General features: G+C 60.2%; 1 protein-coding gene across 1 annotated transcript in view; it reads left to right on the top strand.

Moving 5' to 3' along the window:
• Positions 1–18,265, top strand: part of LARGE2 (LARGE xylosyl- and glucuronyltransferase 2) — a 31,120-nt gene extending 12,855 nt beyond the window's left edge. The window contains 15 exon segments of the mRNA XM_040601642.1: positions 5,137–5,310; positions 5,610–5,866; positions 6,263–6,345; positions 6,621–6,744; positions 7,251–7,422; positions 7,578–7,682; positions 7,945–8,057; positions 8,170–8,295; positions 8,445–8,585; positions 8,587–8,601; positions 8,709–8,872; positions 9,139–9,417; positions 9,754–9,900; positions 10,059–10,254; positions 10,342–18,265. Of these exon segments, the coding sequence (XP_040457576.1) occupies positions 5,211–5,310; positions 5,610–5,866; positions 6,263–6,345; positions 6,621–6,744; positions 7,251–7,422; positions 7,578–7,682; positions 7,945–8,057; positions 8,170–8,295; positions 8,445–8,585; positions 8,587–8,601; positions 8,709–8,872; positions 9,139–9,417; positions 9,754–9,900; positions 10,059–10,254; positions 10,342–10,539 (2,220 nt within the window). The 5' untranslated portion in view covers positions 5,137–5,210 and the 3' untranslated portion in view covers positions 10,540–18,265.
• The last annotated feature ends 2,174 nt before the right edge of the window (positions 18,266–20,439 follow it).

The following is a 20,439-nucleotide window of genomic DNA, read 5'->3' as shown; positions in this document are numbered from 1 at the left end:
GAGACGGACAGCGTGGTAATCCGGAGCATGGGGTTTTAATCCTGCTCTCCTGGCCAAATTCCATTCCGCCTCTGTAAATTCCTGCAGCTGCCTCGCTCTGTGTGGTATCCACTGGCTGGCACAGCCCCCCTCAAGTAGCAGCATTTCAGCCATGGGGAGGGGGATGGGGAGGTGACCCCAAACTGTAAGGCACTTTGACAGATGGGTGCTGCGGTACATGCTGCAAAGGTGACCTGCTGAACGAGGGGCCAGCTTGTCCCCTCCCATCTCTTCGTAAGAGCCAAAGGAGATTGTCCCCAGTTGCTTCTCTTCAAAGCATGGTGCCTCTTCTCAGTTGCCAGTCTTGCTGCGCAGCTCTTGCCGCGGCTGTGGGGCCCTTTCTCACCTGTGAGCCTGGGAAGCTGCTGTGTTGTGCTCCTGCCGAGGCAGTCTGAGCAGGTCAGCTAAGCTGTTGCTGCTCTCCCAGCTCCAAAACTGGGACCTGGGAGAAGGATTTGCGGTTTCTGTTGCCTACGGTGGGGTAAGGCAGTGTGGCTTTGCAAAATGACTCCTCTCTTGGCTGCCCTGGGAACAGCTAGGCCACCTCTTCGCTTGTTAATGCCTGTGGGTGGGTGGATGTGTGTGACAGTAGAGGGGACAGCAAGCCTACGGCTGTTCTTGTGCCCCTCAGGGCTGCTGTTCAGTGACCCACGGACAGTCTTGCTGTGCCTCTGCATCCCTTCTGCAGGTGCAGAGTAGCTCTAGGAGGAGCAACAGGCTAAGACGTCCACCCTGCCGTGCATGGGCCTTGCTGCCAGCTGTGGGAAAACGGGCTGCTCGCCTCTGCGCTTGTAGGGCTGGAGGAGACACGCTGCTGCGGTGGGAAAGCTCCCGCTGCCAGCACTCGGCGCTCCTTAAACATTAACTGCTCCCCTGATAGTCACTGAGGCAGGGAGAGCGAAGGCCGGTTGGGCTGAGCCACGCTCCTACAAAAAAGAAGGGATCTTGGAGGAGCAGAGTGCCAGCACATGGGCAGCTCTCGGGGGGCACCCTGGGGCAAGCAAGGTGGGTGCCCCGTCCTGGGAGCGAGGGCTGCTTGTGCACGGGGGTGAGGGGGGGCAGCCAGCCTCGGGCTCCTGCCCACGCCTCGGGGGTTGGTGTGAGCACGCAGCTGGCGTTTGTGCAGCTGCCTGGCGGCTGGCCCCGCTCTCCCGCTCCCCTGGCTGTCGCCTGGTCAGCCCTGGAGGCAGGGGTGTCCGGGCATGAGGTGAGACCAGTGTCCTGCCTGCCTTTTCCCTGGGACCTGCCGTCAGCCCCTCCCAGTGAGACGGGGGCCACCGGTGCCTTTTTCTGTCCCGTTTGCCACATCCCCACGCCCCACCAAAGCGGGAGCTGCCCCGCTCCCGGGGAGGACGTGGGAGAGGGAGGATAACTTGCTGTGCACAGCACTTCTGCCCCACGCCCTCGCGCTGAGGTTGGAAGCCGGCGCTATTGGGAAACCTCTCGTCTTACTGCCGGCTGCGCTTGTCTGGTGCAGGCGGCGCTGAGCCATGGCGGGCGGGCCAGGAGGGCTGTGTTCGGTGCCACGGCTGCCGGTACCCGCCGCGCCTCTCGCCTGGGAGCCGCTTCCAGCCTTGCGCTCTGCTTGCTGTGCCTTTGACATGTCATGGGGGAGGAGAGGCCGTGTGGCTACCCTCCTGCTTGCCATCTCCTCCCCAGCTGCCATAAACATCCTAAAGGGCCTCGGCCTGGCCTGGCCTCCCCAGCAGCCCGCCTGCTCCCGCCGCTGCTGGCGAGGGCTTGGCTGGGTCTCACCGCTCTGGGCCTGGTGCTGGGCCCTCGCTTGCAGGAACGAGCAAGACTGGGAAAGCCAGGAAAAGCGCGTGGAGAGGCGGCGGTGGCCAGCCGGAGCAGGAGGTGTTTTCCTCCCCTGGAGCGGTGCTGTTGGCAGGTCTGGGCTTCTCCCAGGAGCGTGGGTAAGCCCTGCGTGGCCAATGCCTGAGCTGGACCACTCGTTAGGTGATGGATACTGCTGGGCAGGGATGGGTCAGTGTTGGGGGCTGAGCTCCACCTGCCCCTGGGCCAGGCAGGGGAGCAAAGGGCTCCAGCTCTGGGGAGCTGCTGGCTCAAGGGAGCAGTGGGGCAGCCCCGGTTTCCTCTCCCTGCTGGGGCTGGGCTGGGCAGAAAAGTGCTGCCGAGGAGCAATTGCCTGTTGTAACCGGGGCTCTGCAAGGGCAAGCAAGAGCTGCCTGAGCGGGAGGTAAATGCATCTCCCAGGGCAGTGATTTCAGTGCTGCCTGGGTGGAGACCCAGCCTCCCCTGCCCTGGGGCTCAAAGGCTGCTGCCTTTGCAGGTGCTGCTCTGCCTTCTCCAGGCAGGCCAGGGCCTGCTGCCACAGCTCTCCCTTGGGTTATGGGGTGGGGGGCAATTTACATTTCATCTAAATTGCTATGCAGGCAGTTTGCATCCTAATCCCTTTGCCTGTTGCCGGTGGTGGTCTCCTCCCAGCACACCCTGCCTTCTCCAGGGATCCTGCAGCGGGCAGGAGGGCACGCTGGGGCCCTGGGCAGGAGCCTGCTGCCTTCCCCCGCCCTGGGGCCAGGCATGGGGGGAGCTGCAGGTAGAGGCTGTCTCCGCATAGTTAGCATTCCCGGCCCTGGCCTCCCACTCCTCCCGCTGCCATCCTGCTGGCTCCCAGCGTGCTGGACAGGTCTGGGGGACGCCGCACTCCTTTGGGGAGCCCCGCTTTCCTGGGCTGGTGGGTCCGGAGCAAGCCTGGGCGATGGTGGGGGCACCTTTTCTTTCTTTTTAAAACCTACGGTGGCATTTGCACCCTGTCCGAGCATTCAGGCAGCAGTCAATACCTCTTCTCTCTGCGTAGCAAGGACTGCCCCCGGCCCCCTTGCCATGCCTGCGTCCTGGGCTGGCCATGCAGCCCCTTTCTGCCAGCCGAGGGGAGATGGGGTGGGCTCTGCTGCCATCCAAAGCCCCCTCCCCGCCCAGGGTATCTCTCGGTGTAGGCAAAGCCTCTTGCACCTGCCCCAAGAAGGCAGGAGGCAGGTGCTGGGTAGGGGCTAAATAATCCTGATGCTTCCCGCATCGCAGCAAGGGAGGGGATCTGAGGCCCGGGAGTGGGAAGGGGGCCGAGGGCGGGCGGATTCCTCCCGACTTACTTTGGGCAACTCCGTGCCCCTGGCGCTGGGGGCTCTTGAGCAGAAAGCGAATTTAATCTCTTGTTTTGTTTGTTCTTTCTTCCTGCGAAAGGGGGGCCGGTGCGGGGGGAGCTTGGGTTTGAGAGCGGGGAGGAGAGGGGGGAAGTGTCAGATCTGAAAGGGAGGAGTGACGGGAGGACGGGTGAGGCAGCCCCGGAGGGAGCAGCAGCAGCGGCTGCCGGCGGCTGGGCAGGAGGAGAAGGGGAAAGGCAGGTAAGGAAACCACCTTCTGGGGGGCAGGAAGGTGAAGGCGGGGAGAAGGCGATGCAGGAGGGGTGGTGGTGCTATGGGGGGATGGATGGAGTCTTTGGGTGCCTCCGGGAGGCTCTTTGGCAACTGACCTGCTGCTGGTCCCATCCTGTCCCCCAAAATTGCCGCCCCAGTAGCGCGCTCACGTGCGGACTGGGGACAGAGTGCCGTTCCTGCAGTGAGACCCCCACAGAGGGGCCACGGGGGCAAGCAGGAGCACGAGGGGTGCTGCTGTGTGCCACCACCGCCGCCTCTTGCCTTCATACGTGCTAAAGTCCCTTTCCCATCCCTCCACTTGCCAGGCTGCTCCGTGCCGGCTGACCTCCCTCATCCTGCCTCTCCTGCTGCCAGCTCGGCACACAGTTTGGGGGGTGCCCAGGCAGGAGGGGTGGGGATCAGCTTGTGGGGTGGCAGACAGGCTGGCAGCAGCGCGCAGAGACTTCGCCAGGCCCAGCCCAGCTCCTGGCCGTGGCTGGGAGAAGGGGTGCCTGGGCCTGCTGTGCTCCGTGCATCGGCTTCCCTCTTCCCCGCCACGCCGGCGCTTGGCCCGCTCCGCAGAGTGGAAGAGCGAGGCCAGGCCGGGCCCTGCTCGAGGTGCCGGCAGGGAAAGGGAGCGCAGCCCTGGGGGGCCATGCCCGCTGCTGCGGGGGCTTGGCATCCCCCAGTGAGTTAGCGTGGCTGCGCTCCCTGGGTGCAGAGCCCCAGCCCCTTGCTGCTGCCTCCCCCTCGCTCCTGCCCAACTTGCCACCCACCCGCCGGCACTTGCACCCCGGCCCCGGGGCTGCTCGGGGTGATGTCCTCCCAGGCTGCCTGTTCCAGCCCCCAGGCGCTGGTGGCCCCATGGGCATCTGCACATCAATGGGGGCTCCAGCAGGGTGTGTGCAGGGGTGAGCAGCCCCTAATCCGGCCCATTCATCTCTGCGGCAGCTTTTGTTAAGCCTCCAGATGTTGCACTGAGGGCAGGGGCTCAGTCTCGCTGCAGCAGGCAGGCGGAGGTGCGGAGCGAGGTGGGAGGAGGTTGGTGTGCCTTTGCTTTGTGGGGTCTTTGTCTGCCCCGGGCATCTTTCTGTCCCCGTGATGGGCCTGGGCGCAGGAGCGAGGTGGGGAGCAGGGTGCTCTGCCTGCTGCGGGAGGAATGGAAGCAGCACAGCCCGCGGGGCTGGCGGGGCTGGGGGAGCCCCTCGGCATGCCCCGTTGAGTCAGCAGCGCCGGGAAGTGAGTTTCACCCAAGCGTTTGGGATTTTTCCACCAAACTTCGCCACACAGCAGGGGGAGGCGTCTGCAGACCCAGGTACCTGCGCTCCCTCCCAAGGGCAGGCTCATTAACCACCGCGTGACCGGCACCCAGCTGGGGCGCACCTGGCCGGCACAGCCTCCCCTCCCCTGGGCGCCTGCCCTTGCCCCTCACCTGTGGGACGGACCAGGGCTGGAGTGAGATCACCTGGGGGACTCCTTCCCTCCTCCCGTGTCTGAGGTCCTCCCCACGAGGGCTGTGTGGCCGTGGCAGGGTGGCAGGGCGAGCCCAGGGGAGGTCCGGGTGCCCCGGCACAGGGGGACTGGGAGGGTGCTGGCTGGGAGAGGCTGGCGCTGGAGAGGTGAAGGGCGCTGGAGAGGTGAGGGGTGGCCGTCTCTGTTGAGGCCCTTGGAGCTGCAGGGCTGCTGCTAACACCTCTCTCTGCTCCCCTGCCCCTCGCAGGCTCTAGGATGCCGGGGCCAGCCGGGCTGGGGCTGCCCACCTGATCCTCGCCGCCCGTGTCCCGCCACCACACCATGTTGCGCTCCTGGCGCATGAAGCTGAAGCTGCTGCTCGCCACGGTGACCCTGGCCATCCTCCTCTCCTGGCTCTACCTCTTCGTGGGCAGCCTCGAGTGTGAGTGGGTCCTTCTCTTCCTCCTCAGATCAAGGATCAGTCTGCAGCAGAGGGTGGGCGGGGGAGGCCGGGGCCTGGGGTGGTTGCTCTCTAGCCGTGCCAGTCGCTGCAGGTATATCTGAGCTCTGCGTTTCCAGGGGCATCCCTGGGGATCAGGGGAGCAGAGCTGTGACGTTGGCTGGGCACATGTGGGATGTACCAGGACCTCTCAGCCGGGGTCTGCCCCGCCGTCCACACCCTGTCCCTCGCGGCCGGGCTTTGCCTCGCCATACCCACCGCATGGCCCCTGTCTCCTGCAGATGGCCGCTTCCTCCTGCTGCCGCCCTGCCTGGGCGAGCAGCCGACCCGGGACGTGGAGCGGGAGGCGCTGGCCTCGCGGGTGCGCCGGGTGGAGGAGGAGAACGAGCAGCTCCGTCTGCAGCTCGGCCAGGCGCAGGCGGAAGGCAGCGATGGCAGCCCGCAGTGGGGGACCTCTGCCGAGGATGGGGACCCCCACGGGGGTGAGAGGAGCAACCGCACGGCCTGCCCCAAGCAGCGGACGGTGCACAAGTGTGAGGTGGGTGGTGGCACCGGCACGGTGGCGTGGTGGATAGGGGATGTCGGGTGGGAGGCTGGGGCCCTGGCTGAGCGTGGATGTATGTGCAATCCACCTGGCACGGCTCGCCCTATGCTCTGGCTGTGCTGGGGCCTCATCCTGGCTCTCCATGGTGCTCAACGGGCCACAGTCGGTGGGTGAGGGCGTCTGACTTCTCTAGAGAGGGAAGCCAGGCAGGAGGAGTGGCAGCCAGACTCCTGTCCTCCCTCGCAAGCCAAGGGACTCCTATCTCCTTGTGGGGCTCCTTCCCCAGGGGAGGGGCTGGGTTATGGAGTCTCTTCCCCAGGGAGGAGCTGACAGGCACCTGCAAGGAGGGGGGTGTCCAGTCTCAAAAAGGTGCCGTTTGTCTCTGGGCAGCTCCTGCACATTGCGATTGTGTGCGCCGGGCACAACGCGAGCCGGGATGTGGTCACCCTGGTGAAATCCATCCTCTTCCACAGGTAACAGGGAGGTGCTGTGCCAGAAGCCCACTGGTTTGGGATTCCCAGATGAGCTGCCACATGCTGCAGGGGGGGCAGTGATGCAGGAGAGGGGCTCTGGGGCCTCTATCTAGCCCCTGTGCCACTGCTTAGGGGGCCAGAGGGGGATTTGTTTCCCCCAGATGGCTGATTTCTCTCCATCTCCCCCTTAGCCCCTGGCAGGGCTGGGAGGGATGGGGACCCTTGTCTCTTGCTTCCGCTGTGGTGCTGAGTGCTGCTGCGCTTGCCCTTGGCAGGAAAAACCCCCTCCACTTCCACTTCATCACGGACTCCGTGGCCCACCGAATCCTCCAGATGCTCTTCCAGTCCTGGATGGTGCCCTCCGTCCACGTCAGCTTCTACAACGCCGATGACTTGAAGGCAGGCACTTGCAGCCTCTTTGTTGTGTCCCAGCCCAGTGCTCAGAGGGACAAGGGGGGTGGGGGTGGGGGTGGGATATTAACTTTTCCTGCAGGTCCTTCACTCCCCTGCTCCCTTTCCTGGACTTGCTGCTGGTCTGGCTGAGAAGGGGGCACAGGGCCGGTGCTGGAGGGATGGGGAGGCCCCTGGGGTAGTGCTGCCTCTGCAGCGAGCTGGGTCCCCCACTGAAACACTGGGGTCCAGGTAGAGGTTCTGGTGGCTTGAGGAAGAGCCAGGCCAGGGTGAGAGCAAAGGAGAAGGAGGTGGGTGCAGCCAGTGAGCACCTGAAGGGCCCGGGGCAAGGTGTGTGGCTGCTGGTGACACAGCTGGGGGTGATGCTCCAGCCTTGGCTGGCTGCACAGCTCAGGTGTGCTGCTCCTCTGCGTGGGGCACTGGGCACACGTGGTCGTCCTGCGCGGGCAGGGGGCGCGTGGCTGTGCCCAGCCCTGATCCCTGTTGCCTTGCAGCCGGAGGTGTCCTGGATCCCCAACAAGCACTACTCTGGCATCTACGGGCTGATGAAGCTGACGCTTACCAAGGCACTGCCCTCCAACCTCTCCAAGGTCATCGTCTTGGACACCGACATCACCTTCGCCACCGACATCGCCGAGCTCTGGGCCGTCTTTGGGAAGTTTTCTGGTGAGGACAGGGTGCCCCTGGGGCCCTGGCTAGTCCCTGGGTGCTGGGCTCAGGGTGGCAGTCCCCGTCTGCCGCAGCACCGACGCGGCGGGTTTGCTCGAGCCCTCTGAACCTACAGCAAGACAGGCTGCGTCCTTGTCCATCTGTTTCCACAGACAAGCAGGTGATTGGGCTGGTGGAGAACCAAAGCGACTGGTATTTGGGCAACCTGTGGAAAAACCACAAACCGTGGCCGGCCCTGGGACGCGGCTTCAACACGGGTGAGTGTGGGCTGCCGGGGTGGGCTCTGCATCCAGCTCAGGGCTCTGCATCCAGCTGGGCACGGGGAGGCGGGGGATGGCTGAGGTGAGGCAGGAGAGTCTGGTGAGCACAAGGGGGCTGCTACAGCATCCTGGGGTTGTATGGGTGGGCGCAGGGGAGTGGCGTGTCCCAGGGACTGAAGGCATGCAGGCTGCTATGCTCTAGCTCTGTAATGGCTGGGTGCTCCCTCGGTGACCCAGTGGCCTCCTGCCTGGCACCCAGGGGTGATCCTGCTCCTTCTGGACCGCCTGCGTCGCCTGGGCTGGGAGCAGATGTGGCGGCTGACGGCGGAGCGGGAGCTCATGAGCATGCTCTCCACCTCGCTGGCCGACCAGGTAACGGTCCCTTCTCCAGGGCGGTCAGCCCTGCTGTGTTCCCGTAGCGCTGCTGGCGTGGCAGGGCTGTGCCGTCCTCATCTGCCTCTGTACTCGCCTTTCTCTCTCCTAGGACATCTTTAACGCGGTGATCAAGCAGAACCCGGCCCTGGTGTACCGGCTCCCCTGCTTCTGGAACGTGCAGCTCTCCGATCACACCCGCTCGGAGCAGTGCTACACCGAGCTCTCGGATCTCAAGGTGGGCGCTGGGTTTGCTGCCTTTGGGCCTGGGGAGGGCCGGACAGACGGCACGTGCGCTGGAGGAGGCAGCAAGGGGTCTGGGGGCTTGGGGGAAGTGTCGGGTGCTGCTGACTTCCCCTCCGTGGGGTGACGTGCCGCTGCCCTCAGGTGATCCACTGGAACTCGCCCAAGAAGCTGCGCGTGAAGAACAAGCACGTGGAGTTCTTCCGCAACCTCTACCTGACCTTCCTGGAGTACGATGGGAACCTGCTGCGCCGGGAGCTCTTCGGCTGTGCCAGCCTCCCCAGCCCCCCCCAGCGACCAGGTGAGGGCGGCTGTGACTGTCCCCAGCCCCAGAGCATGTGGTGGGCAGAGACCCCACGCAGCCGCCCCGTGGGGCTCCTGCTCTCCCTCACCTTCGTGGCGTTGCAGCTGCAGCAGGCACTGGAGGAGTTGGACGAGGACGATCCCTGCTACGATTTCCGCCAGCAGCACCTCACGCAGCACCGCATCCACCTCTTCTTCCTGCAGTACGAGTTCCTGGCCCTTCCTGGCCCCACCGATGTCACCCTCGTGGCCCAGCTCTCCATGGACAGGTAGTGCTGCTGGGGTGGTGGGAGGTCGGATCCTGCCTCCGCTCCCCTGGGGAGGCTCCGCAGCTTGGGAGCTACCAGGGATCTTGAAATACGGGTTCCTCACCCCCACACCAGCACTTTGCAGTGGGGAGCAAGACCCCAGGCTAGGAGCATTCCTCCCACTGCCCCCTGCGCTGGGCTCGGCTGGTGTGTGCAGCTCACGGGCAGGCACCCTGTTCTGAGCTTGGCCGATGCGCCACGCTCACGCGGTGCCTGCTGCCTCGCAGGTTACAGATGCTGGAGGCCATCTGCAAGCACTGGGCAGGCCCCATCAGCCTGGCGCTGTACATGTCGGATGCGGAGGCTCAGCAGTTCCTGCGCTACGCCCAGGCCTCGGAGGTGCTGAGCGCCCGCCGCAACGTCGCCTACCACATCGTCTACAAGGAGGGGCAGTTCTACCCCATCAACCTGCTGCGCAACGTGGCCTTGGCCAACACGCAGACGCCGTACGTCTTTCTGACGGACATTGACTTCTTGCCTATGTACGGCCTCTACAATTACCTCAGGTGAGGCTCTCTCCAGCCGCTCTCGCTCAGCCTGCCAGGCTGCCCAGCACCAGGGTTTGCAGGAAACACCTCGGGGCAGCAGTTTCCGACGTGCGGAAGCTGTTTCCTTTGTGTTCAGCCTTGGGATCCTGGCCTTGCTTTTGTCAGATGCCACCGGGTGAGGAAGGAGCTGTGAGGGGTGCCCAGTTCCTCCTGCCCCTGCATGGCACCACTCCAAAGTGTCTAAAACCAATTAATGCCCTTCCAGAGCGGTGGGCAGGCTGGTAGGGCTGAGGAAGGGGTGCTGTGGCCGTGGCTCACAGCTGAGGGGACCTCACACCCTTCTTACCACCCTAGGAACTCCATCCAGCAGCTGGAGCTGCCCCAGAGGAAGGCAGCTCTCATCGTGCCGGCTTTTGAGACCCTGCACTATCGCCTGACCTTCCCCAAATCCAAAGCAGAGCTGCTCTCCATGCTGGACATGGGATCCCTCTACACCTTCAGGTAGGAACTGGAGCTGCCCCACCATCCAACGGGGCCGTCGCGCCCGGCAGGAGCCAGTTTTGTACCCTTGTGCCTCGGGGCTGCGGGGCAGCCGGCTCAGAGGACCGCCCTGCACCCTCTGCCTGTCCCGGCTCTCCCATTCCCGTCTCTCCCCGCAGGTACCACGTGTGGCCAAAAGGCCATGCCCCAACTGACTACGCCAAGTGGCGGACGGCCACCGTGCCGTACCGTGTGGCGTGGCAGCCGGACTTCGAGCCTTACGTTGTAGTGAGGCGAGACTGCCCCAGGTATGACCAGAGGTTCGTGGGCTTCGGCTGGAACAAGGTGTCCCACATCATGGAGCTGGATGCGCAGGTGGGTAAGGGGCTGCTCCGGGCCCCGTGGAGGTGCTGGGCACCGCCGAGCCGGTGCTGACGGCGAGGGCTGCCGCTCTGCCCCCAGGAGTATGAGCTGCTGGTCCTGCCCAACGCCTTCATGATCCACATGCCCCACGCCCCCAGCTTTGACATCTCCAAGTTCCGCCTGAGCGCAGGGTACCGGGGCTGCCTCCAGACGCTGCGGGAGGAGTTCCACCAGGACCTGTCGCGGCGGTACGGGGCTGCCGCACTCAAATACCTCACCGCCGAGAGGAGCCTCTGACGCCTGGGTGCAGTGGGTGCGGGGTGCTAGCAGTGCGCTGGAGAGGGGGCTCAGGGCCCCTCCTGCCCCGGCCCACCGCCGCAGCCTGGCCCCGGGGATCCAAGCTGGCAGCGCAGCCTCTCCAGCCCGGCAAAGGGATGCCCGTAGATAGGATGGAAGACGCCAGCCGCGAGGGCAGCCAGTGCCTGCAGGCCAGCTGCTGCGGCGTGGCCAAGGGTTTTTTCGGAACAGCAGCCTAACTGCGGTACAGGGGAACCTCCCGGGGCCGGGGGCCGGGTCTCCTCCCTCCCCTGTTTTAGCAGATGTGGATTCTCAGCCTTCCTTCGCTCACCTCCCTGAGCCTGGCAGCTGGAGAGCTCTGGGAGCTGTACCTTGCCCTGCTCTGCCTCTGCTCGGTGGCCCCAGGTCCCAGTCCTCCCCACACCCCTCCGGCGCCTTGGGGAGTGGGAGGTGAGGCTGCAGAGCATCCTGTGGGTCCTGCGTGGAGTGGGCTCCGAGAAAGCCCCTGGGAGTTGGGGCCAGGGAGTACTGGGAGCTGCGGAGACCTGGCTGAAGCCCCGACCGAGGCTGGCTGGTTAACAGGGCAAGGTATTGTTACTCCCCATCTGTATGGGTGCAAAGCCGCCAGCAGAGCTGCCCCAGTACTGGTGCTGTGGGAGTCCCCCAGAGCAGGACGAGCCGCTGGAGCAGGACAGGCTGGCTGCTGGCCCCAGCAGCGAGCTCCCGGAACGGGCTGGTGCCTCCCAGCTGGCAGCAGCCATGGCAGGGGCTGGCATTGCCCCGCGGGGCAGGGCTGCGAACCGCTGCCACGGGCACGTGCTTGGAGAAATTCCTGACAGGGGACCACCCTGCTCCCCCCCAGCTCTTGGCAGTGCAGACATTGCCATCGACAATCAGGGATGTGGTTGACACTGGACAGGACGGTAGCTGAGCGCTGTGGCGGGATCCCCGGGCCCAGAGCAGCTTGGCCGGGCACTGTTCCACCGCTATCACACACTGGAGCACAGAGGATGCATCGCTTTCCTCACGCTATTTAAATTATTTAATACTTTTCTCATAAAAATTAAATGGTTAGGGTGTCGGGGTTTGGGGTTTTTTTGTTGTTTTGGGTTTTTTTTTTTAATCCTTTCTTGCTCCTGGATGATTTTGCTGGTGGCCCTGGAGGGTCTCTGGGCTAGTTGCTGCTGCAGTCTCCGCTGTTCTCTCCTTCGTGTTACTCCGGGCTGCAAGGGCCAGCTCTGTGCAGGTGTGAGGATTTTCCGTCCATGGTGGGAGCGGCTAGGAGGAGCCATACAAAGCGCGGGGTATGGAAAGGGCACAAGCGCCTCTTGCTTATTCTCTCTTTTTAATTTAATTTTTAAATTAAAGCATTTTTTATTCTTTTTCACATCCTTGTTAGAACTGCCTGGTTATTAATATTTTTTTTCTGCTGTGAGCTTGCACGTGTCCCCTGGAGGGAAGGCAGCGGGAGGAGAGCAACGCAGGGGCAGCTTGAGCCTCAGCCGGGGAAAAGCATCACTGGGCTTGCTCCGCCTGGCACGTTTGGAGCCTTTTCCCTTTCTGGCTGGCACAGCGGGAGGGTTGGGGAGCAGGGAGCAACAGCAGGCAAAAGAACTGTCTGTGTCACCAAGTGGCAGGCCTGCCGGCTCCCGGCACGGCAGCGGGGCTGACCGGGGCTCCCGCCTGAACAGCCTTGGCTTTACAAGGCTGTTGGGAATAAAAACTGGTGCTCAGGGCAGACAGGCTGCCAGCCTGGCCTCTGCAGGGCGGGAAGGACGAGTGGTATGCCAGGAGCAAGTGGTTGAGGCTTTATTTGGGAAAGGGCTGGGAAGACATTGCTAATAGCTGTGAAGCAGGCGCCGCTCCACCCCGCCAGTCCCCAGCAGGCAGCTCGTGTTTAATAAATAGAGTCAAAGCTCATCCCTGTCGCGCCGCTGCCACGACATGATGATGGGTTTAGATCTGATCCAGACAGTCATTTAGCCTGTCTTTGCTAGAGGTGCGGCACTGGAGCAGTGCCGGCATGTTTGTGGGAGGGCTAGGTGGCTACAAAAATGCTGGCTCGGTGGGGTTTTTTGGAAGGTGTACAGCTGTGCCTATAGCAGGAGGACCGCGTGCCATCATTTTCGGGTACTTCTTCCCAACCTAGACAGTCCTTAGCCCAAAATGTGCCCACAGGGGCTGTGGGTACTTGGAGTAAACCCAGCTCGGTGCTGGTCTCCGTGTGCCCTCTGCCGGGCAGCGTCAGCTGGAGGCAGCCAGGCAGCCAGAGCCCGTGGAATTTTGCTTTTAACCCAGCACAACCCCTTTTAGAGCTAAAATTCATTTCTACTAACGCAACACCCTTCTCCCTGCCAAGGAAGCAAAGCCTCGAGCCGGAGCGTGCCACAGCCGTCACGCACAGCCACGCTCAGCCACCCCTCCTGGGGCTGGGGGCTTTCCGGGGGCACCCTGCCAGCCCCCGCGGAACCTGCTGTCCCCGCCTGGTACATACAGCTAAAGGAGACGTGAGGTTTTATTCTGTTTTATTTAGTAAAATGTTAAAATAAATAAATACAAATTGATCAGATGCTCTGTACCACCCCACCGCCCCTGTTAACTGGCTAAAATCTAAACACATTTGTACCAAAACTGAAACCACCAGAGACTTGAAGGCAGCAAAGAGACTGCAGATCACTATGAGCGTCAGGCTAAAAAGAATAGATATTTAAAAACCCCAAACCAGCTCGTGAGTCGGTGTTCTCTTGATGTGATTCTGTGACAACAGAGCAGTGCCAGTCACAAAGGGCATTTTACACCAGGGCCTGCACGGATGGAGGTGGGGGGGGGGGGAGAGGGACATCACAGGTGGCACCGGCCCACGGAGAGCAGACCCAGTGCTTCACCACAGGGAAACCCAGCTGGGGGAGAAGCTGCCACCCTCCGTCCCGTCGCAGCGCCAGGCCCGTGGTGCTGGTCACCAAAAGCACCTGGAGACGTCGGGCGGGCTGGGGAGGGACCGCACTCCGCCGTGGCACCCGCAGCATCAGCTCCTGGTCATCCCCACGCCAGGACTCCTGCTGTATGGCTTGGTCTAGGGTGAAATGCTGGGGTGGGGGACGGGGCGCACCGGCGGGGCGGTGGTACCAACACACCTACCGAGGTGGTGCCGCTGCGATCGCAGGAATGCGAAGCCACGATCGGGGCCCGAGTATTTTCTCTATACAAGCAGAGCCGCCTTCACAAACCTTCACAAACCCACCTGCCCTCGGCTGTGGACGACGTGGTGGGTGGTTGCAGGTTAGAGCCACTCGGCCCCGAAAGACAAAGCGCCGCATGGGAAGCCACCCTGCTGCTGGGCCGGAGCACCCAGGCAAGCAGCGGCTCAGCGCGCTCCCGGCGCAGCAAAGGGGGTTCCTTCCTCCGCAGCAGCCCGGGCAGGCGGTGCTGGCAGCCTCCGGCCCCTGGGACCTCGCTCCATCTTCACTTAATGAAGTTTTGCGACCTGCGCTTCGCTTCTGTGGGACTACAGAGGCGGCCAGACACCTCCGCCCGTGTAAGGGTCCTGGGGGGCCCCGCAGCTGCAGCCGGACCACGACTGCCTGCTGGCTGCGGTTGCGTGGGGCTGCCAGGACCCTGCCCCAGCCACGGCGGCTTCTGCGGCAGCAAAAATCCTCCTTAAGGAGGGTCTCGGCCGCCTGTTGCGTGTGGCACCAGGGACGACGCAGAGACAACGTGCCTTCTGGAAGGGAGAGCTGACTGACGGGTAAGACGCTGCTCCTGGCTCCAGAGTCAAACACCGTTTTGATGCCAGTGATAATTAAAGAAACATGAGACTATGATTAGAAATTACACGTTAGCCCAGAACAAGCAGAAACCCGCAGCCTCCTGCCGCAGCCGGCACTGGGTGCAACTGTGCCGCCTCCCCCAACAGCGCCTGCTCCCGCTGCCCACAGCCCAGGAAACCAGCTCCGCGTCCGAACTGCCAGCACCCGCTTTACGGAGGGCAACGCCAGGCATGGAGGGCTTGCTTAATTAATTAATTAAGTGCCCTCTCCCCCTCCATTTTGGCATGCCCCCACCCGAGAGGCCAAGATCTGGGTAAGGAGCAGAGGAACCCCCGCCCTTGCTCACACGTGCACAGCATCTTCCCAGCTCTGCTGCAGGATCAGCCCTCTGTGCAGGGGACCCGAGGCCAAAGGTGGCCACTGGGCACGGCGCTGGGGCTGCCCTGTGCCCACCCACTGCCCCCCCCGGAGCTGACCCCAAGGCCATTCTGGGCGCTCGCTAAGAAAAGGGCTTTCTCAGAACTCAGAGGCAACAATCTTTTGTTTCTTTTGCAACAACATGGACAAAACAGGGTAGGTGACAAAGGGGTAGGAACTGGTCGAGGTCTACTTTTGCCAGCATCAATTTAGGAAAAAAAGAAAAAAAGGTGCAGATTCCCCAGGCGGTGGGGACTCGCTGAGCGCCAGCAGACTGGCAGCGCTCACCGCCGCCGCGCTGCCACCTCTCCACCCAGCACAGAGTCGAGCTCACACGGCTTTTGGGTTCTCCAGGCACCCCTGACAGTAAACACACCCTTAAGTACGTCCTCCTTCCTAGGCAGGGACTGGGCTGAGCTTCTCCGTCTTCAGAGGAAAAGCAAAAACGCATTTGGCACCTGCTTGGATACTACAGAGTGAAGACCACCACCACAGAGCTTACTCGGGGCTAACACGGGAGAGCTGGGCCAGCCGCCCTCCCCGCAGCCTTGGTGCAGCCCCTCAGCTCCCGGGGGGTTACACTCAGCTTACCAGGTGTCCCAGTCCAGCTGCACTGGTGAAGTATCCCACTGCACGTGTCCCTAAAAGCACTGATCCTAAGCAGAGAGGGAGGCATTGCTGCACAGAGGGGGCTGGGCGCAGAACCGCCAGCTGTGACGGCTCAGGGAGCAGCAATCCCGCAGACACTCCAAGAGGTGGCCAAGAAGTCACCGAGTCACAGGTCCTGCCCAGCACCATCTTCTCCGCTCAACTCGGGACCCACAACCTCTGGAAGCTGACACTGGTTTCAAATGGGCTGATGGTAACACTCAAACTAAGGAGGTGCAACCACACCGGCGGAGCTGAACCGTTAGCTTGTCTCAGGAATATTTCTAGCCAAGAAAACCTCTAATTAATGCGATCCAGACTAGAGCAGGCTCTGGCTGCCCCAAGGTCGGCTTGATCTGCCTCACCCCGTGTTGCACACAGCAGCCAAGCAAGGCTCCGCCAGGACGGGACCCCTCGGCGGCAGCAGCAGGGCAAGGGGTGCCCTGGTGCCCCCTTCCCTCCCCACCTGCGGCTGAGCAGCTCTTTTTCTCCCACCACACTCTGTCCCTTTGGAATACAGATCAACCCCAGCCAGACTTCGAGGTAGGATAAAAAGCCTTTTTGTTCCAGTCTCCACTGAATTTTCACGCCCTGTAACTGCAGGAATGCCTGTCCCCTCACAACAGAGCCCTATTTCGCTCCTGGATGTTTCCTGCCCTCGCTTTCCCTCCTTCTCATCTCCATTTCTTTCTGCTCTGCCTCACCCCACGTAATCTTCATTTCCTTTGCTCCTCGTGCTTCCTCTCCTCCCCTCCCCTCAGCCCTGAGCCCCTTCTCACTGCCCTTGCTTCCCAGCAGCAGCTGCTGTCCTCTCCTTCGTCCCTGCGGCACCCACCCCTGGCCCGGGGAGAGGAGAAGCCCTGTCCTGGCTCTTCCCCCGTGACGCACTTTGGGGACTTGATTTTCACAGCACTGATGCTCTCGGCAAGCCTGTTCTCCATCCCCTACTCAGGTAGTTTAGCAGCGCTGACGGGGGATACAGAGAGACCCTCACACAGGTAAGGTCTTGGTTTGCTAAAACAAACCCATGTCTTAAATGAACCTCCAGGAGAGGCGCTTGTCTCCTCAGGGGTCTATAATTACCAAGCTTACCAGCGCATGGTATAAATAGTTTTCTTTATTGGCAAGTTTCAACTATGTGCTCAGCCTATACAAGACACAATGATGCAGAAAGTTCTTGTCCCAGATAAAAGATAAACGCGGGGGAAGTGGGAGCTAAAGGTGAAGGACAGAGAGTCATACTTTTCAAGTATTACATTCCATTCTGTAGGTGTTACAAACAGGACGGAGGCTTAAAGAAGGATCTGAGTAAGATGGCAATAACCTGGAGACAAGATGCCTGCAGCTCTCGTGTCTTCCTGATCCCACCTGATTTTTAGGGCATTCCCTGGTCCAGGTCTGAAAACAAGGATCCAACAGGGTGTCATGGCGAGGCTCGCTCGCACGCCCGCGGGGCCGGCGCCTGGCAGGCTGCTGGAAGGGTTCGTCGCAGACCTTTTGCCTTCTGAATGGCAGAAACTACAGAATCCACGTAGTGCTTGGGAACGGCCTCTGCTGAGGTAGTTTGTTGGCCAGGCGAGCCTAAGCGCCAAAAGGAATTTAGCTGCACGACAAAACGTCTTCCTCTTTCTCCAGGTTCCTGACTCTTCTACACACTCATCAGAAAACACTCTGCGGTAACCCAGCAGCGCTGAGCCTGCCCTGGATCTTCAGAATCCCAAGGGAGGACAAATGGAGGTGAAGAAGGGTCAAAACAGTTCTGGAAAGACACAACAAATTCTACCCAAAGGGGCACGGTCCACAAGGAGGTGCAGTATCGGTATTTCAGTGGTTACCTGAGCACCTCGCTCAGAGAGGCCCTCAGAGAAAACCAGCGAATTTTGGTTTGCCATCTGAATGTGCTATTTTAAAAATGTGTTTCATTAAAAAACATGTATTCATCATTAGTGCTTCAGAAGCAAAGAGGGCAGGGTGCGACCCAGCTGGGGAAAAAAGAAAGAGAAACATGTGCACTGCAAATTCACAAATATTTTCCACTGTATCCGCATGGGGAAGGAAATTTCAGAGTTTACTCCCTGTACTGTGGGCTGCCACAGCCTGGCGGGGCTAAGGGGGAGATTTCACCCCGGGTCCCCCCGAACGCTGATCGTGCTGCTTTTCGGGGCTGGCTCTGCAACAGTACGGGGAAGATGATGATTTGGAGCCAGAGAACTAGGGTTCGCATTTCCAGACAGCTGGAATACAGATTTGCTTTCTTAAGCCTGGGCAGCTAGGAAGGCTAACATACAAAATTGTTTTTCCTACCGACACCAAAACCAACAGATCTGCCCAGAAAATTATCACCTCTAATTTCTAGGTTAGCGGCTTTTAATTCACATCCCCACCAACAGAAACTTGCTTGCAACAAAGTCCTTGTTTTGCTCCTGCAGACCATTAGCGCGCCCTACCAGCACGGTAACTCCTGGCTAATGACGTCCTCAAAGAATCAGCCTCGCTACTCGCCCCACCTGCCAATCATCCCTGGAAGCAGCGATGCCTTTACGGCGCTTTGTACAGCTCTAAACCCACTGCTGGCTCTAAATGAAGATAACGAGAACACTAATGATAATACTCATTCTTCCAGCCAGGTCACCCGCTCGCTTTCCCCCTCTGACCAAAACGCACCTCTCTCCAGCTGTTTAAAGAACAGATTTGCAAGGAGAAGAGAATAAACCACTACGGCAACGCTTACTCTGCTTCTGAGCAAAGAAGCAGGGTGACTTCTTAAAGCCCTTAGCGCCGGGCTGAGAGCCAGGACTGTCTCCGATTTGAGCTTCCTCTGTGGTCTCATCTCCTCCTTCACAACAGAGGTTTAAAAGCCACTTATTTCCCACCAATGACAAGCAATGACATAAGAATTAGTTAGTATCTTGAAGGTGGTTTGGAAATACAAAATGCCAGTCATTACGACAGCTTCCCAAAGAGCAGAAGTTTCAGTACAAACGCATTCGATCTCAAATATTACATGAGAAAAGAAACAAACCGATCCAAACCCAGAAGACAAGCTTGAGCTTTAAGCTGTCAAAGTTTAAATTTCTCCCTTGACTAGAACCTCTCAGAGCTGCTAGAAAAAAGAACCTCGGTTCCCTCTGTATTCAGCAAACGCCAATTCCCCTTCCACCCTATTGTTGGTAATTGGGCAGAGATGCCCCCGATGGACTTGCGTCCATGTAGCAGCGTCACTGCCATGTCAGTGCAGCCCTGGGAATGCTCCTTGCCCTGCTGATGGATACTGCCGCAGAGCCAGAGGGAAAACTTCCAAGCGGGATCAGCCAGCGAGACAGAAAACTACCTAGCAGCACCAAAAAGACTAAGTTACTATCATTGCTCTGCCAGGTAATGATTAACTAAAGTCATCCTTTTACAGTTTGGAACAAAAATGCTGTAACCAAAGGGACATAAAATCTACTCAGCTTCTGGAGACAAGCAGATGCCTCAGAACAGCAGCAATAGCTGTTGTAACGCCTCCTGGCTGGGTAACAGCACTAACACTTAAATACGGGTACCAGTGAATTTCACTTCCATCTCCTCTTGAACCGGCAAAGAAAACCGAAGGAATAGCAAGCCTCCAGGAGAGCTCAGAAGATAACACCAGAAACAAGATGATGAGAACCACAAAGACTCGGCGCACCTGCCCCTAGAGACTGTCTCTCACTGGAATGTGCTCAATGCTCCAGAAGTCGACGTTAAGAATTACCCAGCTAGAGAACAACCTGGCCAAAAAGGCAGCTCCCCCCGAGCGCCCGGCTGTCAGCTGCTGGTCACGTTCTAACCAAAGGTGCCCAGTTCAGTTCGGTTTTCCTCTTTGTCCCTCAAAATACTTCGCCCTTTGTTAAAATGCTCTGGGTTGCTGGCCCGGCCCGCCCTATGGCGGTGGCCCCACTGGTAGCCGGGTTGATGCAAGGACATTTTCAGTTTGATCAGTTTTGACGTGGTCCACCCAGCTGCCTCCCTGCCACTTGTGCTAACTCCTCCTTCCAGCTCCGCTAGCTCCAGAACTGAACCCCAGCACCAAACGGCAGAGTGGGGGTTATCACAGGTTCAGCTGAGAAGTGCATGTAAGAGTCACTTTCCCAACTACAGACAAATGTGAGAACTTGGGTATCAGTTCTGAGCTCAGAGCTGAAAATAGTGCACACTCCTGCGGGAGGACGAGAAGTCCCTCAAGGGCAGAAGGGCAGTCTAAAGGAGAGGGAAGGAAACAGCTCCAAAAATCCCGCAGACGCATGCCGGGCCGTGGCAGCAGAGAGACTCTCCCAGGCGATGTAGTGCCTGGAGTATTTGCTTCTTCTCGCTCAGAAACGTGTCCCTGAAATCCAAAGCTTTTCTGTCTTCTAGGAACAGCTGAGCCGGTGTGCCTTGCCACCCAGCACCCGCTCTCAAGGACACCGCGCCAGGGACTCTGCCTCGCGCTGTGCCTGTAGTGGGGCTCAGCTCTGCTCCCACTGGAAGTAATGGGACTTTTCCAGTACTTCCAGTGGAAACAGGGCTTTGCCCAGATGTTTACAGGCAGTAGCAGGACGAGGCAGCTCTGGCACACAACCCTGAGCGGCCAGGATGAGGAGGGCTCTGAACTGGGACAGACCTCACAACAACTGGAAGCACAAGGCAAGCTTTGCCACCTACAGCAAAAAGATTCTACGTAAGAGACGGACGTCTCAAACAAAAGGCGGTGACAAGGCGGTTTCAGTCCAACCAACTCACTGTCCGTCACTCTCAAGCCCTAACCAGTCCACATCACAAAACCATAAAAGCCTTAAACGAGCACGCTGCCAACTGCTTTCCTCTGGGTTACCAACACATGGGAGAACGGGGGAGATCGGCAACAGCAGGGACCAGCCCGGCACATCCTCCAGGTGGGGTGACACCCAGCGCCACAGGATTTGATTCTCCTTAAGAGTTTGGCCAGTAGCACGTACGGTATCGTCTACAGAAACTGTCCCACTGGATTTTAAAACCAAAACACAGCAGAATGTCATCATAAATAAGCAAAGTCTGTGTTAAAAAATTCTAAGTACACAGCATTTTC

Source organism: Falco naumanni, chromosome 7 (assembly GCF_017639655.2).
Source record: "Falco naumanni isolate bFalNau1 chromosome 7, bFalNau1.pat, whole genome shotgun sequence".
Classification (NCBI taxonomy): domain Eukaryota; kingdom Metazoa; phylum Chordata; class Aves; order Falconiformes; family Falconidae; genus Falco; species Falco naumanni.
Note: the sequence above shows the minus strand (reverse complement) of the source record. Positions and strands in the feature narration are given on the sequence as shown.